Here is a 21,574-nt window from a genome sequence, read left to right on the forward strand (position 1 = left end):
AGAGAAGTCTGGAAATTAAGTTCCAGGATTGATCTGGCCATTTCTCTATTGATTTGAGCCCGTGACCCACCATTACTCAATGATGCCACACACTGAGTCCTCTGCATCCCCATTGATAGACAATAATACTTTATATCGAAAGGGGAGTCAGTTAGCTCAGTTGGCTAGCCAGCTGATTTGTAATGCAGAGTGATTCTAACAGCATTGGTTCAATTCCTGCACGAGCTGAAATTACTATGAAGTCCACTCCTTGTCAACTTCTCCCCTCATTTGAAGTCATAGAGTCATAGAGATGTACAGCATGGAAACAGACCCTTCAGTCCAACCCGTCCATGCCGACCAGATGTCCCAACCCAATCTAGTCCCACCTGCCAGCACCCGGCCCATGTCCCTCCAAACCCTTCCTATTCATATACCCATCCAAATGCCTCTTAAATGTTGCAATTGTCCCAGCCTCCACCACATCCTTTGGCAGCTCATTCCATACCCGTACCACCCTCTGTGTGAAGAAGTTGCCCCTTAGGTCTCTTTTATATCTTTCCTCTTTCACCCTAAACCTATGCCCTCCAAGTTCTAGACTCCCCGACCCCTGGGAAAAGACTTTGTCTATTTATCCTATCCATGCCCCTCATAATTTTGTCACACCTCAACCTTCAATGCTCCAGGGAAAACAGCCCCAGCCTGTTCAGCATCTCCCTGTAGCTTAGATCCTCCAACCTTGGCAACATCCTTATAAATCTTTTCTGAAACCTTCCAAGTTTCACAACATCTTTCCGATAGGAAAGAGACCAGAATTGCAAGCAATATTCCAACAGTGGCCTAACCAATGTCCTGTACAGCTGCAATATGACCTCCCAACTCCTGTACTCAATACTCTGACCAATAAAGGAAAGCATACCAAACGCCGCCTTCACTATCCTATCTACTTGTGACCTCCACTCTCAAGGAGCTATGAACCTGAACTCCAAGGTCTCTTTGTTCAGCAACACTCCCTAGGACCTTACCATTAATTGTATAAGTCCTGCTAAGATTTGCTTTCCCAAAATGCAGCACCTCGCATTTATCTGAATTAAACTCCATCTGCCACCTCTCAGCCCATTGGCTCATCTGGTCCAGATCCTGTTGTAATCTGAGGTAACCCTCTTCGCTGTCCACTACACCTCCAATTTTGGTGTCATCTGAAAACTTACTAACTGTACCTCTTATGCTCGCATCCAAATCATTTATGTAAATGACAAAAGTAGAGGGCCCAGCACCGATCCTTGTGGCACTCCACTGGTCACAGGCCTCCAGTCTGAAAAACAACCCTCCACCACCACCCTCTGTCTTCTACCTTTGAATCAGTTCTGTATCCAAATGGCTAGTTCTCCCTGTATTTCATGAGATCTAACCTTGCTAATCAGTCTCCCATGGGGAACTTTGTCAAACGCCTTACTAGAGTCCATATAGATCACATCTACCACTCTGCCGTCATCAATCTTCTTTGTTACTTCCTCAAAAAACTCAATCAAGTTTGTGAGACACGATTTCCCACGCACAAAGCCATGTTGACTATCCCGAATCAGTCCTTGCCTTTCCAAATACATGTACATCCTGTCCCTCAGGATTCCCTCCAACAACTTGCCCACCACCGAGGTCAGGCTCACCGGTCTATAGTTCCCTGGCTTGTCCTTACCACCCTTCTTAAACAATGGCACCACGTTTGTCAACCTCCAGTCTTCTGGCACCTCACCTGTGACTATCGATGATACAAATATCTCAGCAAGAGGCCCAGCAATCACTTCTCTAGCTTCCCACAGAGTTCTCAGGTACACCTGATCAGGTTCTGGGGATTTATCCACTTTTAACTGTTTCAAGACATCCAGCACTTCTTCCTCTGTAATCTGGACATTTTGAAAGATGTCGCCATATATTTCCCTACAGTCTGTATCTTCCATATCCCTTTCCACAGTAAATACTGATGCAAAATATTCATTTAGTATCTCCTCCATTTTCTGCGGCTCCACACAAAGGCCGCCTTGCTGATCTTAGAGGGGCCCTATTCTCTCCTTAGTTACCCTTTTGTCCTTAATATATTTGTAAAAACCCTTTGGATTCTTCTTAAATCTATTTGCCAAAGCTATCTCATGTCCCCATTTTGCCCTCTGATTTCCCTCTTAAGTATATTCCTACTTTCTTTTTACTCTTCTAAGGATTCACTCGATCTATCCTGTCTATACCTGACATATGCTTCCTTCTTTTTCTTAACAAAACCCTCAATTTCTTTCGTCATCCAGCATTCCCTATACCTACCAGCCTTTCCTTTCACCCTGACAGAAATATACTTTCTCTGGATTCTTGTTATCTCATTTCTGAAGGCTTCCCATTTTCCAACCGTCCCTTTACCTGCAGTGACCCTCTGGCTAAACCATTCATTTTACCATTTGCAAGTTCCCACCTTGTGCTGTTAGTAAAAACTAGAAGGCCATCCTTCCCATCTCTAGTGCAGCGTCTTCTGCAGTGTTCCATACCTGATAACATCCCTCAAATTGACCAAAACCCTACAAACTTTGTAAGTGCTGAAAATAACTACAATTTCCCCTCTCTGAAAGCATGCTAGTTACATGTTACCTACTGTTTCCAGGGTTATCCCAGACGTTGTTGAAGGCAAAAGATAAGAAAATACCTTTGTAATTAAAAAAAACTGTAATACACTATTAATTTATGAATTCAGATTAATTCAAGTTATAGAATTCTATACCTCCAAAACAATGATTACACAGTATCATAAAAATTTTGCAATGAAAACAGAATTTGACTTAAGCCACAATAAAATAATTTTCTTGATTACTACATAATAAACAAGATTGTAATGAGACACTGCTATAGTATAGCACTCCTTGTAAATCTGTAGCAGCACAATAGAAGCTTTGTTAGTTATATGATAAAATCAGTGTACATTGCACACATCTCATGTGTCTCATTTATATACATCACACCAAAGAAAAGTATAAAGGTATTATCGAAGAATCATCCCAGGAGTCTTTATTGATGTTAATATGAATTTGAAGTGATGACTTCACAGTAACTAGCTTTTTCAGTTCTAAAGGACCACAAACTTACACTTGAACAGAAGAGTGAAATTATATTATAATGTTTTCGAAAGCAGAAAAATATTATGAACAATTTGTTGCAAGGATATTAATAGAAATGATAAATAATGCTACATGAATAGACATAGAGAACATGAGCTTTCTCTCAAAAAATAAATCAAGGGATGACCTAATGAAGATCTTCAAAGATTGCAGAGTTATGATTTAGTAAATAATCATAAATTACTCCCTGTGATTAGTGAAACAATCATAATCAAGCACAAATGTAATCAAAGAGTTAGAAATTAAGAATGTCCCTTCACACACTTGATTGGAATATAGAATTGTCACTCATAGATCATCTCTGAAAGAGGATCAGTAACTTCCCTTTTCAAAAAATGAAATAATGTCTGAAGAAAAGAGTTTCAAAACATAACGAGCAAATGAGAGGAATTCCTGTGGAAAAAAACATTTGCACAAATAAGATGGATCAAATAAACTCTTGCTGGTTCTGTAATATCCTGGTTCCAATTTAAACTGTTCTTGTATTTTTTTCTTAAGTGTTCTAACAAGCCCATTGAATTATAAATCAGTTAGGTATAGATAACATTTATTCCATATTGTTCAGTTCTCATACTCTAGGGACCTTTTTGCCTCCAAGATGCAGACACACTGCTGACACTATCCACACCAGATAATGTTCCAATAAGGGCAATCAACATTGATTTAGTGTTAACAGAACCATTTTTTAGCTTAACACTGCAATTAATTCCTTCCCTTTACCTTGTACACAGTGTATATCCCACTTGTAAACCAACACAGTGTTTTTCTATTTGGACTGTCCATGATTAACTCATCTGACTATTTAACATTTAACATAACATAGCCCCCTGTGTTCTCTGTCTATGCCATGATGTTTAGATTGATTCTAATCTAAAAAGTGAGCTAACGGAGTTCTACATGAATGCATGCAGTTTTTGAGTAAAGTACAATGTAACCCTACAAGTACAAATTCACCCCACAAAATATATGTGTGCATGTGGGTATTTGTCTGTCTGTGTGTCTCTGTCTGAGTTGGGGGTTGTGAGTATGAGAAAGTGTGTGTGTGTGTGTGTGTGTAGTGAGCGCAGAGTGTCTTAAGTCTGTGAGGGGGCGCATGTGGGAGTGTGTGTATCTGTAAGAGTTTGTGTGGGTGTCTGTGTGTGAGTCTGTGTATATATGTTTCCATTGTATGTGTGTATAGGAGTGCCTGTGTGTGTGTGTGTGTGTGTGTTGTAGGATGGTGTGTGTGTATAGTGCAATGGTGGTCATCTGTAATGTGACATGAACCCAAGGTCCCGATTGAGGCCCTCCCTATGGGTACTGAACTTAGCTATCAGCCTCTGCTCGGTCACTTTTCGCTGCTGCCTGTCCTGAAGTCTGCCTTGGAGGATGGTCACCCGAAGGTCCGAAGTCGAATGTCCTGGAGCACTGAAGTGTTCCCCAACTGGGAGGTCACACTCCTGTCTGTTGATTGTTGTGCGGTGCCCATTCATCTGTTATCGTAGCCTTTGCTCGGTTTCCCCAATGTACCATGCCTCAGGGCATCCTTGCCTGCAATGTATAAGATAAACAACGTTAGCAGAGTCACATGAGTACCTGCCATGTACAAGGTGGGAGGTGTCCCCACGCATAATGGTGGTATCTATGTCCACACTCTGACACACCTTGCATTGCACTATACACAGACACCATCCTACAACTCTCAACACACACAGAGGCACTCCTATGCACATATACACAGACGTGCAGACACCCACACACACCCTTACAGACACACACACTCCCACACTCACACATGCACCCCCTCACAGACTTGAGACACTCTGCACTCCCTACACACACATACACACACACACACTTTCTCACACTTACAACCCCCAACCCAGACAGACACACACAGAGACAGACAAAGACCCACATGCACACATATATTTTGTGGGGTGAATTTGTACTTGCAGGGTTACATTGTACTTTACTCAAAAACTGCATGCATTCATGTAGAACTCCGTTAGCTCACTTTTTAGATTAGAATCAATCTAAACATCATGGCATAGACAGAGAACACAGGGGGCTAACACCTTCAACATATTGTCTAGCTATCACCATTGTTAACAGCTAACTTGAGGATGCAACTTTTTATAAAAAAGGTTTTGTGATTTACACATGAAAGAAGTGAAACTGTAATGGTATTCTAACAGTTGAAAGGCTTAACAGACAATCAATTTTTCAATGTATAATTTCAGTTACATCACACTAAATGTTTGCTATAAATTCTATGTGAGGATTGAGCCCTCCACTACCACCTGATGAAGGAGCGACGCTCCGAAACTAGTGTGCTTCCAATTCCTGAAGAAGGGCTTCTGCCCGAAACGTCGATTCTCCTGCTCCTTGGATGCTGCCTGACCTGCTGCGCTTTTCCAGCAACACATTTTTCTGCTTCCAATTAAAGTGTGCTTCCAATTAAACCTGTTGGACTATAACCTGGTGTTGTGGGATATTTAACTTTGTACACCCCAGTCCAACACCGGCATCTCCAAATCATGACTCTCAGGGTGACTGCAGGTGGCCTGGCAGGGTGATCCCAAGCAGCTCTGAGATTGGAAGGCCTGGCTTCAGACTTCAGAGTCCCATCATGAAGAGCAACATTCTGGTCTGGCAGCAAGGGCATTGAATGAGTGGCAGTGGTGAATGCTGTTATACTGAATAAAACAAGAGGTTAATGCTCTATGGAGACACTGGTACTTCAGGGCAATCTCAGTTCCTTGAATGGTAGATTGGTGGACTGCAATAAGATCCAGTGAATCTCTTTGAAGATTGTTATCAACCAACTTTATTACAAGGGTTTCAGTGTGCACTATGACAGCAAGCATAATTTGTCAGATTGCAGTCAACTTACGTGTTGCATGGCTTCTGTTTCTCTTAATTATGGAGGTGAACACTGGTTCCACACCGAAAGCAATGAATTTCAAGATCTGTGCAAAGTCCTGTGTCAAACTGATGCTGACTCCTTCATGCTCCTTGATGTTGACCACAGGCTTTCTGGCAGGCTTGTTAAAGTACCAGGATGAATGATAGAGCGAACTAATACATTGAATAGAGTATGAGATTAGCAGGGCATTTCATACAATACACTGAAGATTCTCTGGCCAGTTATGGGGTTATTGAACTCTTATTCAGCATTGCAGGTCCTCAGGGCAAAGCTTCAGATATTGACCGCCATGGCCATCTAGTCCCGCTGCATTCCCAGTCTGTCTGGTGGTCATTCAGGCACCCTGTAGAAAGGTGTAATCTGTCTTCCTTTCTAAGTAATGCATCAAGGCCTTCAGTGCATGACTGGAATTTGATCTCCACCCTGTTTTGCCATTCTTTGCCTTGTCCAAGTCAGAATCCATTCTAGAGTGAGTTCCAGCACTTGCTGCAGCCAGAACGCATCACTTCTTCAGAGGTACAGGCTAGCTTTAACTCGTGTGGCCCTTTTATAATGCTGCTTCCCCTGCTCAGTCATACAGCCACTCGGCTGCACAGTCAACACTGGTAATATGTTGTAATTATTTAAATTAGCAGGCAAAGTGAAATGTGCATATTGTCTGCATCAAAATCAATGGCTTTACATTTATTCCACACCTTGATCATCTGTTTTCAAAAGTTGGTAATTTTGGTGGTTAAAAATCAAAAATAGGAATAATCAGCAAATATTTCAAAAGGAAATATCACACATAACCACTTTTGAAGTGTTTGAAGTAGTGTTAAAGAGTAGATAAGTAAAACATAGATAAAATGTATTTGGATATTCGCAAATACCTACAGCATTTGTCAGATAGAAGAATCACACTGGACTCAAAATGTTAACTTTGTTTCTCTCTTCACAGATGCTGCCAGACCTGCTGAGTTTCTCCAATTTTATGTGTATCAGATTTTCAGCATCTGCAGTATCTTTTCTTTATGCCAAGGATTAATGGCAGTGATTCAAGACAAAAGTAGGAATTTGGGTTCCACAGGGATTGGCACTGGAACCGCTGCCGTTCACAATCCCGGTGATTGGACTTGGGAAACAAAAATATACTTTCTAAATTTGTGAATAACACCAAATTGGAGGATGCAGTTCATTCAGAGGAATATGGTGTAAAATTCAGAAAACTTGCAGAAATAATGTTAATTGGTAAACAAATTTCAATGAAGATAAAAGTGAGATCGTCCATTTTGGTAGGAAGAACAATGAGACCTTTTACAACTTAATAAATGTAAATGGATGGAGGAACAAAGATACATTTGGGGACAGATAAACAAATCACAAGGTAGCAAAGCAGATTTAAAAAGCTATTTTTAAAAGGAAACAAACTGAAAACTGGTGTTTACTTCTAGAGGTATGGAATTGAAAAGTAAGACATTAATAAAACTTATTCCAAACCTATTTAAACCATTAATATAGGACTGCGCACAACTCTGCATATTATGAAGAGTAAGATGTTTTGGAGAGAATGCAAAATATTCACAAGAATGATACCAAAAATCAGAGATTCTATTGATTGGGAAAGATTGGGAAAGGCTATTCTCCAGGAAAGTGATAACTGCAATGTGACCTGATAAAGTTTTAAAAAATGATTAAGGGGTACAAATGGAGTGGATATTCAGATTATGTTTCAGCTTAAATTGAATTCAAAAACAAGAGGCCATCAATAGAGAATTACTAATAAATCAAACAGGAAATTCAGGAACCCAAGGAATGAATAGGAAATAGGAGGAGTAACTGCAACAATTACTTGTATGTATCTAAGGAAAAGCAGTACAAGCACAAGGAAGAAGGCTATCTTGAAAGGGTTAGATAACAAAAGGTTGAAAGAGGCTTTGGCGGAGCATAATTGCTGAGCTAAATGAGTAGATTCTGTGATATAAACACTGAGGGTTGTTTTGGTACACGCAAGCATGTAGATCAGATAGGGTGGGTGGAGAATATGGGATGGTGAAAATTCTAAAATCCTAATTTCTAGCTCCAACCCTGCAATTTCAGGATTTTAACAATGTGTAAGAATGGATGGGAAATCTCAGTGGTTAGTAGGGCTTTTCATGAGTGACTGTACAGTCTGTCCTAGGCTTCAGTAAACCCAGCAACTAAAGCGAAGAGAGGATAACCTCAGGGAGATGTTAAATGTCTCAACAACACTGCTTAGTAGCTAAGGTGAGGAGGAACAGCAGTGATCTGATCAAAATAAAGAAATTAACTGTAAAAATTGAGGATAACATTCAGAAGGATAGAATTGAAAAACTGAAGTTGACTTGCAGGTGAATGGAATTAAAAGGCAGAAAGTCATGTCAAACTAGTACAGAACTTTACTTAAATCACATTTGTAGGGCTGTAGAGAATTGTAGCATGTATGTTATGGAAAAGGTTAGATTCCCCCATTTTCAATAAATGATCCCAGGATCAGACACTCCACTCTGGAGTTGCAGATTCAATCTGAATGATTTAATGATTTGCACCAAATGGCTCCCTAGCCAACATGAAGCTAAGTTGGCCAATTGGATTGATTCCTGGCTGGGAAACTTGTAAGGACCAAATGATGAAAGCTGTGGAGTTAAAACTTTTAGTGTATACAATTTTGCAGTCTGCCATTCCCATTACCCAATTCCAAACATTTGCAGCCTATGGAACATTGATTCTACACCATAGAGTCAAGATCTTGTAGTTACCTCGTGTATTGTCATTGGTTGACAAGTAGGCAATGAAAAACGGCAGTAAAATTATTGTTTACGTCTTGAGAGGTACTGCCAGCTCACTCTCAAGTCTGTGTCTAACAATTATAATTGACTGCTTGTCCAAATAATGTGTCTTCTAATTTTGCTGTTCAAATGATTATTAACCTTCCACAATAATCTTCAGTCATGGTGTAATCTAAACTAATTTAAAATATTCTCAGTCATGCACATGAACAGAAAATTGCCTTGAAGATAATGTTTGTTCAAATAAAGTGTCTCCTAATTTTACTGCTAAAATGATTGGTAACCTTGTGCAACAATCTTCACTCATGGTGTAATCTAAACTAATTTAAAATATTCTCAGTCATGCACACGACCAGCAATTTGCCTCAAAGATAATGTTTGTTCAGTTACTGGCTTTGTTCCCTGGTACAACAGCAGCGTGACTTCTATAATATTGTCAACACTTCACTGATACATTTTCTAAAAAAGGATGGAATCTAATAATTATCCTTTCATAAATGTTTGTATTGTATTTTCATATTCAATTTTTTAAAATAATCAGATGATTTGCTGGCAAGAGGATGTGGATTATCACAAAAGCAAAATACTGCAGAAGAATTACTTAGTAAGGCAGCCCCATCCAGGCACTGAGAAACAGATTTAACATTTCAGGTCATAACCAGATATAGCCAGGAAAGGGATTGTGGATCTGAAAAGTGACTACAGAGAGCTAGGTTGGAAGATGAAGAGCAGGACGAGTAGAGTAGTGTTCTTCGACTTGCTACCATTGCCACCAGATAGTGAGGTGAGGAACAGGCAGCGAGTGCAGCTTAACATGTGGCTGCACAGCTGGTGCAGGAGGGAGGGCTTCAGATATTTAGACTATTGGGATGCCTTCTGGGAAAGGTGGGGCCTATATATGAAGGCCGGGTTGCACCTGAATTGGAGGGGCACAAATGTCCTGGGTGGGACATTTGCTCGTGTAGTTCGGGAGGGTTTAAACTAGTTTGGCAGGGGGTGGGAACCAGAGCTACACATGTGAGAGAGGGGCAATTAGATAAAGGGCTGTGACAGGATGTAGTGAATCTATCGGGAAGGTTCTTCATGTGATGTAACAAAGGGATTGGTTAAAGTGTGTCTGCTTTAACGCAAGGATGTCAGAAATAAGAGTGATGAACTAAGAGCATGGATCAGTGTTTGGGACTATGATGTTGTGGCCATAACAGAGACGTGGGTTTCACAGGGAGGAATGCTTGCTAGATGTTCCAGGGTTTAGAACATTTAATAAGAACAGAGAGGGTGGAAAAAGAGGAGGGGGGTGGTTCACCTAAGACAGAATTATTCACTTCAATTATTGAATGTTCTATAATCCAATTAAGGATGTGAGAATGAAACCTAGAAACATACTATTTTGATTCATTGCTAGGATTTAGCACACTCTCCCATGGCAGGATACAAGGTGGGGTGGGGAGAACCGAAAACCAAGACTCTGCCTTCCTTCCAGCCACCTCAACTATAGTTTTACCAGAGGTGGTGGAGTCAAGGGGCAGCCTGTTCACCCATAGGTCAGGTAAGGCCCTCTGGTAACTAATTAATGGCTGATTCGGCCACTGCTTGGATTTTACCAGGCAAGGAGGCCAACACCAAATATCCAGTACAGTAGGTGAAACCTGTGGACAAATGGCTGGGCAAGGTGGGGAATATATACCTCTTTTTAGGGGTTCCTCGTGCAAATTGGAATCCCCATCTCCACCCTGATCTCCCCCATCCCCATCCCCACACTTCCTCCTCCATCACAGGAAGACTCTCTTGCAATGCAGCATGATTTCCCCAGCAACAGCCATTGGTGTTGCTGGCATAACTGCTGTTTTATTAAGTACACTTCTCAGAGGCTGGAGTTTCTCTCTGAGACAGAAAACTCATTCAATAAATGGTCCAATTGCCATAAATTGCTGGGGACAACTGGCCAAGCTGGGTTATCCCTTTTATTTACACCATGGATAGATGGGGATGGGGGTGCCTAGGTCTGTCACATATTTGTGTGAAAAGTGTTTGTCTTCAAAAATGTTGCCAACCTAAATATTTTGCAAACACAGAATTAAAGTAGAAAGCTTAGTATCTTAACATTATACTTAAACCTGAATTGACAAATTCTTAACATTTCAAAATTACATTGGAGCAGTAATATCCCTGATGTTTTGCTAGTTTTAACTTTTTGTCTTACCTCTTGGGGAACAAGAGTAGAATCAATTCCATAGTTGTTTTTTTATATAAGTGTGTGTCTCCTTTGCATTCTCATCATTGGCTTAAAACTAGAAAAATGACCAGTCGATTCTACATCTACGATGTTAGTTTATTTTATCAATAAGAATAGTTTGACCATATTATATGACAGATTTATTAATTAATTTGAGCATTTATCAGAATAATTAAATTGGGAAAATGCTAAACAGGGTCTACTGGATATGCCTTCATTTGCCAGAAAAAGCAACTTTCCATCCCCTTTACCACTGAGAGCAAATATTCAAGAACAGCTCAATTGAGAAAAGTGGTAGCACCAAAAGTTTTATTTGGAACACACTAGGTTTAATGGAAAGATACTAAATAATAATAATCTGTAAATGTCCCATATATGACAATTTAATGTAGTTTACAATATTAAGTCAAATCATGCTAATTATATTAATATGTGTTTGCCCTCATCAAAATGATAGATGTGTTTGTTGGAGAATGTAACATTTTCCAGTCTTCTATGTAGCATCAGCAATGTCTGTCAGCATGGGAGTCAATGGACTAGTAATTCAAAACCCAAGGCTGATGTTATGGGGACATGGATTTGAATCCCACCACGGCAGACAGTGCAATTTGAATTCAATAAAATTCTTGAATAGAATACTAGTTTAATAGCGACCGTGTAGTCCCTTTTGAATGTAGTAAAATCCCAGTTGGTTCACTCATCTCCTTTAGAGAAAGAAATCTGCTGTCTTTACTTGGTCTGGCATAAATAAATGCGCATCCAGGCCCCCAGAAATGGGGTTGACTTCTATCTGCCCAGGAAGGGGAATAAATGCTGGCCGAGCCAGTGACACTGACATTCCATGAAAGAACAACAACAGAACGTTTTCTGCTGATATTTTACAGCTGTCATTTCTGACTCCAACATTGTGTGATGCTGTGGACTCATAAAAAGGGGAATCATATGCATAATTTTGTTTAAAAATTCTAACATGAATGTAAATCTAAACAAAAAAAAAACAAAATATGTACATATAAAATAGGACTCAGGTTTGATATGGTAATAACCTTCTGAAATAACATAAACAATTTATGTATCCTCTTTGTATTCAAACAGAGAAGCTGTCAGCAACTTCCTTACAGCCTTGAACTTACAGAGGAAGAGTCGAAGCACACAATTCTGCCATCAATTCATTTCAGGCAGTATCTGGACAGCTGTCAGGATAGCGCTTTCTCTGATGGACCAGCCTGAACTCTTTCAAGCAGCACATGTAGGAGACCTTGATACCTTATTGAAAGCCTTTAATATGGACTGATTTACATTCAACATTTAAGGATATATATGGTAGGGATTTCCATGTAAATATAAAGTTTGCTGTCTGTATTGGGATTTTTACAGTTAAGTTTACTTCAGAATTTTCATGGGGAGTTCTTGACCATTCCTAAATGGTACCCAATGGTTTTACAGTCATTTTCTTAAAATAGACAAATTGGATTTAATCAAAATTCAATCAAAAATGTGTTGTTCACAGCCAATTATTATTTTAAGATACAGTATACTTTTTAGGTGAGAGTATTTAAAAGGTAAATGACAATTATAACAATGTTTCATACATTTGATAAAGTGAGATAATGCTTTTTTTCCTCATTTAGAATGTATAAACAGTGCACGAGTCATTGTGATCATTGAAACTTATCATTGTAACTGTTTTCCCCACTTGCGAGTTGGGAAGTAATGCACTTTAATTAAAATGCTGAATATGATCAGAACATCCCCTCTCAATGAAGGCTAAAATTTGAAGTAGAACTCAATAAAGAATGAATTAAAGAATCGATAGATCAAGTGAACATTTCAAATCGAATGTACTTATATGGTATAAATTTGAACATTGAAGTCTTACCTGCATCCAATCTACAGAACAACAACTCAGTTCGACCAAGATTTGTTACTTAAATATCTAGACAGTAACTCAACCGAAGCCTTGTTGCAGAAAGTGGAAGTTAGCTGGATAGAAACACGTCAGGAATTTGCATGCTGTCCTTGCAACACCATTTAAATCTTGTTTGTATCACTTCAATTTTACAATAAGTTCAGGGAAAGAAAACTTGAACATTAATTAGTTTTATTTGATAGCAATAATGAAGATTGTTTTCTATTACTCCACACCTTTGACTTTTGTTATATTTCCCCTCTCATCAAACCTGCAGGTGATTGCATTTTTCATCACAGCCGTTGACAGGCCCACCTATATTATATGATAATTCTGGAAGTGATGAGACACAACTTCTGCTGGGGTGAAAAAAAAGATAGAAAGTGTGAGAGCATAGACACACAGTAGAGTTAATGATATTCCTTAAAGCATATCGTTATTTACAAAAAGTACATTCATTAAGCTGTAAGGAATATATTTCTGCATCAACACAGTTCTATTAAATTTCTCTAGGTCTTTCCCTTATTGTAGAATATTTTTACTTCAGTCCAAAAGATTTAAAACTGATGTATAAGTTTGAATTGGTTTTCTCCTATTTGGGTTACTCTTTGGCTACTGTATGTTAAGAGTCAACTTTTTAAAGATTAAGATAGTAAAATAAATTTTCTATTGAATCCAGACTAGAATATGACTAAATATGAAAGCAGTTAAATTTTATTTCATTTTAATAATTTTGTGATTTAGTTTCGATACTCATCTATAAAATGACTTATTGTTTCAATTTATCTATCATCTTTATAATTTTGCAAAATTTTCAACAAAGCCACTGCAAATTTTACATATTTTTGTACCAGGTTTAAAATGTCACAGGATTTAAACTCAGTAGTAACTGAAACCAAAAGAGTACACCAGAAATGCAAAATTGTCTGAATAAAGCAGAATGAGCTGCTAAATCTGCAAGCAAGGATTCAAAACTGAATATACCCTGAAAATTTAGGTTTTGTTATTCAAAAGAAAGCATGCAAAAGGAAAGTAATTTAATATCAATATGTTATAAAGCACGTTGTATTCCAAAACAATTTCTATGCCAGTAACAAGTTCTTTAGGAATATCGTGCTGTAATAGAATTAAAATGCTGCATTGCACTGAATGAATTTGGCCATTATACATATGTATTTAAGCTGCACCATTCAGAAAATATATTTCCTATAAATATAGGGAGAGAAAAACACTGTTGTGGTTTTGGATTACCTAACTACATTCCTAGCATGCAAAAATGTTACCATTAGGCTTTGAAAGACAATTCTTCTTTTCTTTGTGTTCCATAATCTTTTATTTTACAGAAGTTGTTTTTCCTTAAATATGATGTGGTTTACAACATATTTGATGTAATGTTAGTGCATGAGATGAGGGATAAGTATCAAATCAACTGTTGAATAGCATGAAATACATCTTACAGTTGTACTAAAAATCAATAGGAATTTCATATCTTTAAAAATTACCAGCAGAGATGTTTTAGTAGACTTAATACTATTCAAACTGTATTTTCATTGCTACTAATTGAAAACTTGGCTAAGCTGATAAAACAATTGTTTCTGTTGGAAAACTGTGTTACTCCCAAATGTTTTCAACATGACAATGGACTTCAAGAAATACTGCAAAGTTCACATGCCATTTTAACAAAATAGAGCATACTTCAAATACTTAAACTTATTTTAGAGAACATTTCAACAAACCCATAGAATAGCCAATGGGATAGAAAGTGACATAAATGTCAGTACATTGTGAATACTTGCACACTTTATCCTCTGCTGCTTTTAACACACATGAAACAACATTAATGCTAAGATATCCGGTATTCAAGCACTTCTATTATTGCTTTAGCTGCACATTGAAAATCTACTTTCGTCTAGCAACAATTATCTGGTGTTTTGAGTCATCTAGCAAACATAGATTAAAACTTCTTAAATTTTTTGAGAATTGCATCCAAATGTAATAATTTAATCTTATAGAAATTCTTATTGGTAGATCAACTTTATTTATGATAATTATAAATTATTGGTGGCTCTGTTTGAAAATGTACATCTGCATGAGTTTGTCAAAAGTACCATGGATGACATTAAATGCATGAATTATAAAGTAACAATGCTCTACAATATAGTTAGCTACGAGAGGGGAAAATATTTTCTCACACATGGTGTAGCAAAAGTATTAACCTATATTTTAGCAAAGCTTTTATGATTTTATTACACCGAAAGCACAAAGGAAATCTTACCCCATTTTTCATTGAAAGTAAATTCTCATTTGCATTAATTCACACCTCTGTTTGCCTGTTTATAAGTATGTTTTGATAATATACAGAAACTATTTATGTAAACATTTTTGGTTCTTAAAACCAGGATCATAACCACACAGTATTTTTCTCAATGCCCTTATATTGTTTAATATAAATTTAGTAGCATGATTATGCTAGCAGCAATTGATAACTTTTTTCCGAAACAATTTGTTTCCATTTGGGAACTATTTGTAAGAAATGAACTGTCTAGTTCTGAGGGACTTTGACCCCATTGTACATTGAGTGATGAAATCACTAGGGTGTGAAACTATTTGCAGGTAATACAAATGTACAAATACTTTCTTGAGGCTTCATACTGGCATTTGCACAAAATAAGACTGCCAGTGTAGCATGTGAGGATTTCTGATATGTACAGAACATGATAAGTTATTTAAAATAAAGTCAAATATGCACAAGTTACTTGCTGTTCAGATTTTCTCAATTAAAATACTATCTTTGAAAAAAAGTAACTGTTTATATCATCGTTCAGAATGCTCATGAATTTCACAAATAGGCACAAACAAATGGGTATGTTCAAGGAAATCCCATCCACCTACTTACTCTTCACCATCACAAAGAAAAACTTCGTCAGACTCAAAAGTTAAGAGGTCAAGATCATCGTTCGAATGCTTCAAGTGTCCTGATTAGATCAAGACTCAATTTCACCATTTAACGAAGTCTCATCCCTTTAGGAGAGGCAGACTATCCTGAGCCCAAATTCAAAGAAATTAAAACACAATGGCAATATTTTAGAGATACAACACAAACTTCACACACAATAGCTGCAATGTATGTGTATCTATCCAATGATGACTAAAGCAGTTCAAGGCAGCAGCTCACAACCACTTTCTCAAAGGAAATAAGATAAATATTAGGAACTTCCATGCCTCAAGAATGAATATAAAAGAAAAAAATAGTAGAAATGGATTGGATCCATCATTATGGTAGAAGATTAGTAGATTACCAAAAACTTGGTCAAAATCAAGCTTTTCAGAACATTTCTGTCAGCAAAGAGAGAGATAGAGACAAAAAGGAAGTTCTTTGGAGGAACATCTGATGAATATGCCAAACCAGTGAAATTTGCACAAGTAGGGGGTAGTGCAAAATACCAAACTCAAGAATATTATTACGTCACACACATGCATGTAATATTTCTGAGTTATCTAAATGTAACACAAATTGGGTACATGAATTCCACTTACTTGAAGTTCTCTGGTGGGTTTAGTGAGCACATAAGACTCCATGTATCATTTCAGCAATTTGAAACCTCTATCTGATCTTATCATGATCTAAGCAGAGTTCCCTCCAATCTTGTTCCTGGCTGCACAGGCCTCTGAGATCCATGTGTGACTGTGGCTTCCAGCTTGTGGATGCTGGTCGGCATGCACAGAAGCTTGGAGAGAAGAGAGGGAACGTTGTGTCTAACCTTCTGGAAGTTAGAGATTTTGCTTTTAGCTGTTTTGAATCTGCAGAAGGGTTAATGTGTTGATTGCTGTCCTGGTTTTCCATCTCAATGTCACCATCTGGCTACGTTCTTGCGTGTTCATTCTGCACAGTTTGCATAGTGTACACTTCCCTTAGCGGAATTCTGTTCCTGCTCAGTGGTGCTCCATTAGGTGCCATGGTTACATAAGATTTCGGCTCCCTATGAACTTTGGAAAGTTCTGCATGTCATCATGTACTCACTATGTGGTATGTGGCATTGATCATTTGACCTATGTGTCGGTGACATGGTGCCTCAACTGCATGTCGGTCATACACCATTTTCATCCTCCCTTGTTTTTTGAGGTGTAGCCTGCATTTTGAAGAATTTGGATAGGCAGTGGCTTGGCAACGTTATTTTTTACTTGCATACTTCTATACGTTGTATCTGCTGTTGGTGACCTCACAGCCAGAGGTGTACCTCTGAGGTGTTATGACAAAAATTTTGTTTTATTGTTCTACTCTTCAGGATGAATAATTTAATGGTTTGACCCATTCACATAGCAAGAGCTGACATAAAATTGTATAAAAATGTCACATGGTTCAACATCACATTTGGCAGATGTATTCCTGAAAGGTGTGCTTGTGCACTGCAGCCCACTGTCAGAAATGATTACTTCAGGTGACCTAGCAAACTGAATACAGGACTCCAAGTTTGATCATGGCAGACATATGAAGTATTTTTTACATGTCTGACAATAGGAAGTTGAGAGAAAATTTATCAGTGACTAAGATGAAATCCTCTCCATTCACAGTAAATAGATCAGTGGCAATATTTGTTTGATTTAGATTTATTGTAGTCACATGTACCTAAGTACATTGAAAAGCTTTGTTTTGCAAGCTGTATAGGCAGACCATAGCAAGCAAAGACGCACAGATCATAGGGTGCTTAGATACTTGGTGTCTATGTACATAGATCCCTGAAAGTTGCCACCCAGGTTGATAGTGCTATTAATAAGGCATACGGTGTGTTAGGTTTTATTGGTAGAGGGATTGAGTTCCAGAGTCATTATGTCATGCTGCAACTGAACAAAATGCTAGCACAACCTCACTTGGAATATTGCGTACAGGTCGTCCCATTACAGGAAGAATGTGGAAGCATTGGAAAAGTTGCAGAGGAGATTTACCAGGATGTTGCCAGATCTACAGGGAAGGTCTTATGAGGAAAGGCTGACAGACTTTGGTCTGTTGTCATTGGAGAGAAGGCAGCTAAAAGGGGATTTAATAGAGACACACAAGATGATCAGTGGATTAGATAGAGTGGACAGTGAGAGTCTTTTTCCAAGGATGATGATGTCAGCTTGTAGCTGCAAATTGAGGGGCGATAGCTTTAAAACAGATGTCAGAGGCAGGTTTTTTACTCAGAGAGTGGTAAAGGCATGGAATGCCAATGTAGTTAACTCCGCCATATTAGGGGCATTTAGGTAAGTATATAGATGATGATGGGATAGTGTAGGGGGAATGGGCTTAGATTAGTTCACAGGTTGGTGCAACATCGAAGACCGAAGGGCCTGTTCTGCGCTGTACTGTTCTATATATGAATGAGGCATGCAAACTTATGGCTGCACAGGGAGTGCACAAAGCAATGTCAACATTAGCAAGATCAGCATTATTTGAAGTTAGAGAGGTCCATTCAACAGTCTAATAACAGCAGGGAAGAAGTTCTTGAACCTGTTGGTACATATGTTCAAGCCTCTGTATCTTCTGCCTGATGGAAGAGATTGAAGAGTGAGTTACTGGGGTGGGAGGGGTCTTTGATGTTGGCAGCCTTTCTGCAGCAACGAGAAATGTAAATGGAGTCCATGAATAGGAGATTAGCTTCTGTCTGGGCTGTGTGCACAACTTTTACGGTCCTGGGCAGAGCAATTGCTGTCCCAGGCCTTCATGCACCTGGAAGTATGCTTCATGTGGTGCATCTGTAGAAGTTAGTGAGGATCCTTATTGACATGTTGAATTTCCTAAGCTGCCTGAGGAAGAAGAGAGCAAGAAAATTGATGTTTCGGGCAAAAGCCTGATTGAAGGGCTTTTGCCCAAAATGATTTTTCTGCTCCTCGGATGCTGCCTGACCTGCTCTGCTTTTCCAGCACCACTCTGATCTTGACAATAACCAACAATCTGTCCTGGACCTCCCATGTAGATGCAACAGTCAAGAAGGCACAACACCTCTTCTTCCTCAGGCAGCTTAGGAAATTCAACATGTCAATAAGGATCCTCACTAACTTCTACAGATGCACCATATGACCTGCTGTGCTTTTCCAGCACCACTCTAATCTTGACTCTAATCTCCAGTATCTGCAGTACTCACTTCTGCCCAGATTGTTAGTTATTTTCACTCCTAGGAACTTGATGATCTCGACCCTCTGCACTTCAGCTCCATTAATGTAGGTGGAACATGTCCTTCTTTCTTCCTGAAGTCAATGATCCGTTCTTTTGTTTTGCCAATATCGAGAGAGAAATTATTATCAGCACACCATGTCACCAATCTCTCCATCTCCTTCCTGTATTTTGACTCATTGTTGTTTAATATCTGGCATACCACAGTGGTGTTGTCAGCAAACTTGTAGATGGCATTCATACAGAATTTGGCTACACAGTCATGGGTGTACAGGGAGTACAGTAGGGGGTTGAGAATACATTCTTGCGGAGCAATGGTGTTGAGGATTATCGTGGAAAAGGTACCGTTGTCTAATCTTCAACAGTTACAGTCTGTGGGTTACGAAGATCATAATCCAATTTCAGAGGGCAGAGCCAAGACCTAGGTCGCAGAGTTTTGAAATCAGTCTGATAGGGATTATGATGTTGAAGGTGGAGCTGTAGTCGATAACCAGGAGCCAGCCGTAGGTGTCCTTGTTATCCTGATGTTCCAGGGAAAGTGCAGGGCTATGGAAAGGGCGTCTTCCGTGGACCTATTTTATTAGTATACAAATTGAAGGGAATTGAGGCAGGCTGGGAGGTGAGAGTTGATGTGGGCCATGACCAGCCTCTTGAAGCACTTCATGATTATGGAGGTCAGAGCCACTGGGTGGTGTTTGAGGCATGTTTCATGTGTTTCCTTTTGTGGGACTGAGAATGTTGAAAGATACAAAGGTTCACCACATTACTCTTACAGGTAGCTTATGCATCACACATCCTCACTAACATTTCAATGTCACCATTAATCTCTGGCCTGTAGACACTATCGCGTGCTGGTCACCCAGTCTGCTCCATGCTCTATGAACATGGTGTACTTGCAACAGTACAGACTGGTGGAAAGCTTCAGATACAAGTACTTATTTTCCTTTGAAAAGTAATGTCTCTCTGAGCTTATCTCTGTAAGGCCCATAATTCACAGAATGCCTGATGCCTCTTTTATTTTAGCAAGCTACCCTTCAATGATAATTTTCCAGTATCTTTAGCAATGAATTGTGAACTGTTTCTGATTGAAGCTAGTCATGTGTATGCTGTCCACAATGCAACAGTTAGATTTTGAGAAAATCTCCCACCTCAGTGGTCATGCTGTCAATTGTAGATGCATTCTTGTTCAAGTTTGGCAGCTTGCTCAGTGTATCTGAGATGATCATTTTAGTATCAGATTTGTAGTAGTCAGCAAAGTCACATCCCTGCACTTTTACCAGAAGTTATTGTAGTCTATATCATGCGTTTGTCAACCGTTTGTGGAAAATCATTTCCAATGGTTTCTGATTGGTTTCCACAGTGAACTGCTTACCATACAGGTAAGTACAGAATCTTGAGATTAGTAATACCAGCACAAAAAATTGTGTTAGATGATTAGATTCAAATACAATTGGTTTTCCATTTTGCATCATGTACAGTCCTAGCCCTTTCCACATAGCTAGAATCCTGAAAGTTGGTGCTTTCTTTGGCTATGGTACTGCAGAGTGCCATTTGCTGCTGACATGTTTTGTTTGAGAGACTCAGCTGTATGTTGATGGTCCTTCTGCCATATGCATGACACATCTTTCTTTAGCTCTCTCAATGATGATGCTTTGTTGAAAAGTTCATTGTGTATGGTGCCAAGAAATTGGAGAATCCAAGGTGTCTCTGATTCTCTGCTTTGTCTCATGAGGGAGACTTTTATTTTACATCTTTGATTTTGCATAAATCAGGAGCCATTCAGCAACCTACAGATATTCCAGCATATTTTCTGTAATTCTGATGCTATGCTATTTAAACTGATCTGGACCACCAGATAAATCAAAAGGTAATCTGGGAAACAATATTTTCCCAATGTTGGCTTGAATGTGAGTGATTACCTGAGATTCTCTGAGTATGTGTACAAACCAACATCCACATGTGAAGAATTTTGCTCTGGTGAATTTGGGATATAATTCATCTAGTTTTGGAGTCTTGTGTGGGCATCTCTTTCGAGGGCAGTTTAGAGATTTGGGATGAAGACACACTAATTGTATCATCCTTGAACTATTATGATCTTTGTGGTGTGTTTCATGGAATATATGATTCCATTGTATTCGGTGTCATTCAGCTCATACTTTCTTGCATGTGAATGCTGCAATTTCTGAGAGGCAAAAGTGAGGACTAAAGATGCTGGAAATCAGAGTCTAGATTAGAGTGGTACTGGAAAAGCACAGCAGACCAGGCAGCATCAGAGGAGCAGGAAAATCGACGTTTCAGGCAAAAGCCCTTCATCAGGAATGAAAGGGGCTGATTGATAGAATTGCATCACCTGAGGTGCAATATGTTATCAGACTTGGAACTTCCCATGGCATCAAAATGGCTGGGTACAATTGTAAAACTTGGACTTAGACCATTCGAATCTGAAA

At 38.9% G+C, this 21,574-nt stretch overlaps 1 protein-coding gene across 2 annotated transcripts in view; it reads left to right on the forward strand.

Moving 5' to 3' along the window:
• Nucleotides 1-15,731, forward strand: part of pex5la (peroxisomal biogenesis factor 5-like a) — a 163,665-nt gene extending 147,934 nt beyond the window's left edge. For both annotated transcript variants that reach the window (XM_072572565.1, XM_072572566.1), the window contains one exon: nt 12,163-15,731. In XM_072572565.1, coding sequence (XP_072428666.1) covers nt 12,163-12,361 — 199 coding nt within the window. In that variant the 3' untranslated portion in view covers nt 12,362-15,731. The remainder of the gene's footprint in view (nt 1-12,162) is intronic.
• The last annotated feature ends 5,843 nt before the right edge of the window (nt 15,732-21,574 follow it).

Source organism: Chiloscyllium punctatum, chromosome 6 (genome assembly GCF_047496795.1).
Source record: "Chiloscyllium punctatum isolate Juve2018m chromosome 6, sChiPun1.3, whole genome shotgun sequence".
Lineage (NCBI taxonomy): Eukaryota > Metazoa > Chordata > Chondrichthyes > Orectolobiformes > Hemiscylliidae > Chiloscyllium > Chiloscyllium punctatum.